Raw genomic sequence first — 7,041 nt, forward strand, 5'->3', positions numbered from 1 at the left:
TGCTGCGCAGCCCGGAGCTCCCGACCTGACAGCTGGTGGTGCTTTCTCAGGAAAACAGCTCACATCTCCCCCTGCAGCTTTGCACATTCACTCAGCCCTGCAAGCAAATCTCAATGTGGAATCTGAAAGTTATTTTTCTGCTCTCAGCTTTGCATTGTTAAACTTTTAAAAAGAACATTTCAAACAAATGCACTTTTAAACCATACTCATTTTTGTCTCAAGAATGTAGGAGAGATATGACACTTGTGACACTTTTTGTTTGTCCATTTCCCCTTTAAAACTGTTTTATGTATCATTACAATATATTCCATAATGTTGAGGGTCAAAACCAAAACAAGTAGTCTGGGGAGGCTAAAATCTACAAATCAGTTGGATGTTATTTTTGCTACTGGTAGTTAAAATGAAGATATGGCTTTGAAATGCATAAAATTAATCTTGTTATAAAGGTTCTCTCGTAGAGAAAAGTACAGCTCTGATTTTCTTCAGTAAAGCCACCTGCTGCACCTCAGATCTTCATGTTCTAATTAGAAGTATGAAGGTAAAGAGGCAGTGAAAGACCAAAACACGGCTCCGTAGAAAGTTTCTCACAACAGGAGGTCTCCTCGTCTCGCTGACTTTGTTAGCCGTATGAGGCTTTTCACCGACGGTAACGAGGTGGACACTGCTGAGTGCAGCTTAATGAAGCGCCCAGGTTAACCTCCCTCTTGCCTTCAAAATTGCTGTTTCACTCTGCAGCAGGTGGCTTTGCCCTGAAAACAATATAATATCTGACTATTTTTTATATTTTCTCAGCACCCTGTTAAGCCCTTGAGATGTGAAGCAGTTTCACATCTTAAAGGAGAGAATTTTGAAGTTCTATGTCATTTGTATTGTAATAAAAATCTTACTTCTGTACTTAGAACTCATTCATTTGTATTTCCAGCCCCCAAAAGTGGTGACCCTGGCTTCGTTAACCTTAGACGGCCGCGGCAGCCCGGCCACCATCACCAAGTCTGTGCTGCAGGTCGATGACCCTGACAATCCTGCAGATGTTCTAGTCATAGTCCTCGAACCACCCCGTCATGGCCGTTTGACCCGTCTCCATGGCGACCGCGCTCTGGGCAGATTCAAGCTGGAGGAACTGGCGAGGGAGCAGATTCAGTACGTCCACGATGGTTCAGCAGTGCTGGAGGACAGCGCCGTGCTGCAGGTGAACGACGGCCACAGCTACAGGAACATTCTGCTCCAGGTCCGGATAATTCAGAGGGTAAGAAGGACAACTCAGTGGTTCAAAATCCAAACAGGAAGTTAACAGCTTTGCTTTTCTCCCTAAGGTTTAAGGACATTCTTTTCATCTATACTTTTTTAGTTTTACCTTATTATTTTTTTAGTTAGACCTTTATACGTTTGAGAAATAAAAAAATATGTATTTTTTGATGACAGAAATTAAGGTTAATGTATTAACAAAAAACGGCCACTTTTCCTAATATATTAAGAAAAATAACAAAAGTGCTTCTATAAGAAACTCATGAAAAACACACACAGCGAAAGAAACAACTTGTTTTATTACAACATAACCTAAGAGCATTAATGCTGATACAGGAACTTAATTTTTTTACTTTTTAGAATTAGCTTAATAACTTTTTTACTCTATTTTTTAACTTTTCAATTAGGTTTTTAGCTTTTTATTCTTAACTTGTTACGTTCTTTTCCAACTTAATTTTCAGTTGGTAATATATTGTTCAAGGACTCATTTAATTGGTCAAATGCCAAAATAACTTGTACAGACCTGTAGCATGATATTTGCTTAATGCCTGGATACAATACTTGTATCAAACCTGGATACAAGTCTTGTGCTTCTAGACCTCAGTGAGGGATGGGGGGGACTCCATTTATAAGGGGTATGCAAACACAAAAAAATGGTAACTTTCCCTATAAAGGGTTAAACTATTTTGTTTTTTTTTGTTTTTGCAAAAGCAAAATATTAACAAAAATCTGACACAAATCAATCAATATCGATAAAAATAGAAGTCAAATATTTACTGCTATTCAATTATTATTAAAGATATTTTGATCACAAGATATTTCCCTTCAAGAATAAATCCTTAGAAAATACTATATATCTTTGAAATAAATGGTGGGTATGTTTTCACTCATTTTAAACTCGTAAAAAGAATGAAAAAAAAAAAAAAACTAATTTGCACCAAACGACCCTCCACCTGTGGATTTAAGCTTTCCATTATGTTTTGAACATCCAAGGGTGGCAGAAAATCTGGAAAACCTAATTTTAAATGTAAGCTTAGAGCCTTACTACTCTTTCCATCTTACTGGGAGTAGGTCTTGCTTTCCTCTGCTGATTTACTGGTTGTTTTATATTTTCACCACAAATATCCATGCTGTACTTCAGTGTCTTTGTAGCACTTTTTTAAATTTCCTTATCCAGTTCTGGTTGTTTATAGCTGTTGTCTGCTTTGGAGAAAGAAAAAGAGATTATCAGCTGTTTGTTTGGGTTTTCTGCACAAATCCTGGAGCAGCACTGTCCTATCCTTCTCCGATCATTTTTTTCATGCCTTGATTCCATTCGATACAAATACAAGTTTAGCCAGATAAAATAATGCATGCACAGCTCAAACCAATATTTACAAAGACTGTATAAAGAGGAGAATAACCCTATTTTTTTGCTTTTTACAGATTGACCAAAAAAAATCTATCCAAAGTATTCTGGCTTTGGTTCAGTTGAAATAAACAGATTATTGTTTTGTTTACCAAATACCTGAATAATGCAACAGAAAATATAAAATATCTATACTTTTTTGATTGCCCATTCGCTACAATGGCATGTTCACCTTTTAATCAACATCATGATGTCCAAGTTTAAACTAGTGGAATTTCCAGTAATCGAAATTGAGAAGAGACACCGTTTCAGATCTAAAATACTACATCGCAACCTGTCCTTTGATTGGTGCCCTTTGTCTCTGTCCAATCACATGCAGAGGGCAGATAGGTTTTTACTCAAACCTTTCTGGGTGGCTATCAGATTAAGATAAATTCTTTATAAAAAATTATTGATTAAGCTTTTTTTGCAGATAGTTGTGACCCCAAACAATGCCTAGAATAAACATAATAAATCACTCACATTTTACCATTATTTTATATGAAACATTATAGATTGGACTTTTAAAGGATCAGATTTTATACTTGTCAATAATAATAATTTTGTTCATTTTTAATGTGATCTCTTTTAGTAAAGCTTTCCATTGCATGATATTCTGACATAAATCACATTCCTCCAGACACCTCAAATTGCATCAGTCTCAGCAGTCATCACTCTGCTTCCAGCTGACATGTCCTCACAAGATGCCCTGCTGACTTTATCCCTGAAAATAGTTTCCTGGAGGCGCTGGCAGATCCCTGTAGCCTTGCTGCTAAAATAGAAAAAAACAGGCAGAGTCATTACAATGGCAGTTGTCATCGCTTCTAGTGAGTGTTTCATCACAAGGACACAATTATCTTGCAGCAGGCATCAACTCCTGCGACCAAACAGGAGGAGTTGCTGCAGGTTGATGTTTGGAAAGATAAATATTCTTGCAACTTCCTCGTTACCAAGCGAACTGGAGGCAGAAAACAAAGCGGGACTGACTAATAAGTCTTCAGTTTCCACTACAGCGACATCCCACTTCACAGTTTTTTTTTTTTGTTTTTTTTTTTCTTGGTTACAGAGAAACTTTTCCTCTTGTTTTCTGCTCACGCAGTCAGAACAGTTTGAATTTGGAGGGCAGCTCTGTTTGTCTGGCTGTGTGCAGATGGAGCCCTTCAGGCTAAACTCCTCTGCCTCTTCTACCCCTTCTGTAAATCAATAACATCCCACTCGCACACTTACTCACACATGGCAGTATTAATTTACTGTAAAATCTCCTGATTCTGCAGTCTGTCATGCCTTTAAGCCAAGCAGGAAAGACAGGATGATGGAAAGCTAAATGAATGTCCTCGATTTGTGTCCACAGCTTTTGGATAAGATCCCAGTGTGGTCACTGTCCCTGCTCTCTCCTTCTTGACTTCTGTGATCCACACAATATAAGGGCATAAACTGTAGAACAGAAAGCAAATACAGAAAGTCACTAGAGCTTTGAAGTTATCATCATTGTATTTACTGGTATTTATTATTGGTTCATTTAAAACTAATAAGGATCTCAGTTATTGTTTTGCATCTGTATTCAAATATTCTCTCTGAGAAGTAAATTTTCTTATAGTCCAAAAACAGCTTCCTTAGGTTAATTGTTCATTCTTAATTCCCTCCTAGGTATACATGTGCAGTGAGGAAAATAAGTATTTGAACAGCCTTCTATTTTGCAAGTTCTCCCACTTAGAAATCATGGAGGGGTCTGAAATTGTCATAGTAGGTGCATGTCCACTGTGAGGGACATAATCGAAAGAAAAAATCCAGAAATCACAATATATGATTTTATTCAACTATTTATTTGTATTATAAAGCTGCAAATAAGTATTGGATGTATTTAATTCTGACCTTCAAAGACCTGTTAGTCTGCCTTCAAAATGTCCACCTCCACTCCATTTATTATCCTAAATAAGATGCACCTGTTTGAGGTTGTTATCTGTATAAACACCTGTCCACCCCATATAATCAGTATGAATCCAACTACTAACATGGCGTGAACTTGGAAAGCATGGGAGCCTTGCAAAATTGCAGGGTGTTCAAATACTTCTTTTACTCACTGTGTGCATGCATGGTTTCTTGCTCTGTACTCGGTGAATTATCGCTGGCCTGTCCAGGGGGTAGCACACACATCGCCTGATGTGTGCTGGAGATAGACATCAGCCAAAATAAGCAGTTAAGCAATGGATGGATGAATTGATGAATGAACTGTAGTAACTATTGGTTTGTTAAACTGTCAAGAAAAACAAACAATTTGAGCAGAGAGTACCCTGTGAATTGGACCCTAACGGTTGTTTTTGATAAATATGGCAGTGGTCCACAACAAATCTCTCTGATTATTACCCATCTGCGGTGCAAAAGAAAAAGTATATCTTTGAAAAAATTTCCAGATTGTCATTTTACCTGAGCAGCATAAAATATGGATCTTGCAGACTAGTGAACATGAAGTGGGTTTAAAAACGCTTCCAATCAGCCTTGGCAGAAGGCCGATCACACAAAGCCTGGTTCTACAAGAGTTTTCTTCCTGTTAAAAGGAAGTTTTTCTTCCCAACTGTCTCTACATGCAAGCTCGATGTGAGGGATTGATGTAGAGTCAATGACACAATGTAAGCAAATTTCTACTGTCTCTTCATGTTGATCCAGGAGGAGTAGAACTTGAAAATTCTCAGAGCAATCCTAGCAGAATTGTGCCAAAAGAAAGCAAGCAACCAAACCTGTTCAGTAGGCTATACTGTTTTATCCCACTTTAGCTCAATAATAGACTTAAAAAGGGATAAATGTAATGGCTTCTGGCCACACATGGTGGAACCACAGCTTGTTTATTAAACTTTTGAGATATTTAGCCAGATCTCATGGGAGTCTTTGATATTCAGAATCTAATTAAAGTCTGTCTGTGTGGATCTGCTAAAATACCAAACTGCCTTCTAAGGATGTGCACTGAGAGCATCCAGATGTAACGGATGTTTTAGAGTCTACGTGAACAGAAAAGAGAAAAAGCTTTTAGGTTCCTAAATGTTTAGATAAAAGCTCATGTTCTGCTCTTAAACCTCAAGGCTTTCATTAACCTGGATGAAAATTAGCAAACTTGAGTCAATAAGTCTTTAGTTTTCAGAGTGGGGCACTTTCTGACTCACTATCCATAAAGCATCGTCAGCTGTCGGCTCCAGGTTGTGCCGGGTACAAAAGGCTCCTAGAAAATCAGATTACGGTGGTGTAAAGCAGGAGGCTAATCAGGCCATAATGATCCCCTGATGGATGGACTTCCTGCGTATGGAGCCTGAGCCCCGACCTGAGAGGGAGCTCAGCAGAATAGAAAGCAGGACCTCTGGCTTTCAATTTCTGTCACGGGGAAAAGTCTTTGTACCTCAAAAAGATCCTGGGGCTCAACAGTTTCCAACTAATAATATAAAGAATATAAAATCCTTTTCTTTTCTGATCAAACATCCAAGTTTGGATGGGGGGTACTTAAGCTCTGTTGTCAAGGAGATAATGAAGACCCAGTGGGTGAAGCTCAACCTCCTGCTGACCACTTACCTTTATTCATTCTAAAACAATTTATCTACTCTTTGGCTTTATTTATTTTTTTGACAAGTTGGAGCTCAAGCTTTTTGCAGCCTCTTTAAAAGCTATTTTATTTATAGACTATATGAATTATCTGGATGCTGAATTTTTTCATATTTTCTATTTGATGTAGGTCGTCCAAAATAGGTTGCAGAAAGTGTCACAAGCTTTCATCCAAGTCCTCAGGGTCGTAGTTATATTTATACAAGAGGAAACAGAAAGAGACAGAAGCAGTTTCCATTAGAAAGCTATTGTTAACTAATAAAACTGAAGGCAACCATAGACACCATGTCATTGAGTGATAGGTATGCGGACAGAGCGACCATCTTAGATCAGTCCAAGCTTTGGTCAGAGCGTATACACATCAATTGAAGCAAACGGTGCTTTATGTTTTTAGACACTCTGAATCCGGTGAACTCTCAAACGATTTCTAAATAAATTGGCTGACTGAAAACGAGAATGTTTCACAGGTTACATGTGACCAAATAATTGGTATGATTTTCTAATTTAGTACATAATTTCAACAGTTAGTTTATTCCACCTATGGGTGTGTAAATAAAAGGAAACTACAAATGGTACCTCATGAAATTACCTTTCAGAAGTAGGATTTTATGAAATTGTATCCTCATTTTTCACAGTTGCTGTTTTTCTAGTTTCAAAACAAGAGATGCTGATGGGTAGCAAAGATGGAAGCAAAGCAAAGGGCTTAAAATGCCCTGATTTCTAAAAGGTGTAACTGTGTATATCTAAATATATATATACCATATAGCCAAGAGCTTAAGATTTTGGATGGATGGATGGATGGATGGATGGATGGATGGATGGAT

At 37.8% G+C, this 7,041-nt stretch overlaps 1 protein-coding gene across 1 annotated transcript in view; it reads left to right on the forward strand.

The window, feature by feature from the left end:
• The window catches only part of fras1 (Fraser extracellular matrix complex subunit 1), a 352,266-nt gene that overhangs the window by 243,178 nt on the left and 102,047 nt on the right, over nucleotides 1–7,041 (forward strand). The window contains exon 27 of the mRNA XM_015373599.1: nucleotides 923–1,246. Within this exon, the coding sequence (XP_015229085.1) occupies nucleotides 923–1,246 (324 nt within the window). The remainder of the gene's footprint in view (nucleotides 1–922; nucleotides 1,247–7,041) is intronic.

Source organism: Cyprinodon variegatus, unplaced genomic scaffold (assembly GCF_000732505.1).
Source record: "Cyprinodon variegatus isolate N-32 unplaced genomic scaffold, C_variegatus-1.0 Scaffold89, whole genome shotgun sequence".
NCBI classification, from domain to species: domain Eukaryota; kingdom Metazoa; phylum Chordata; class Actinopteri; order Cyprinodontiformes; family Cyprinodontidae; genus Cyprinodon; species Cyprinodon variegatus.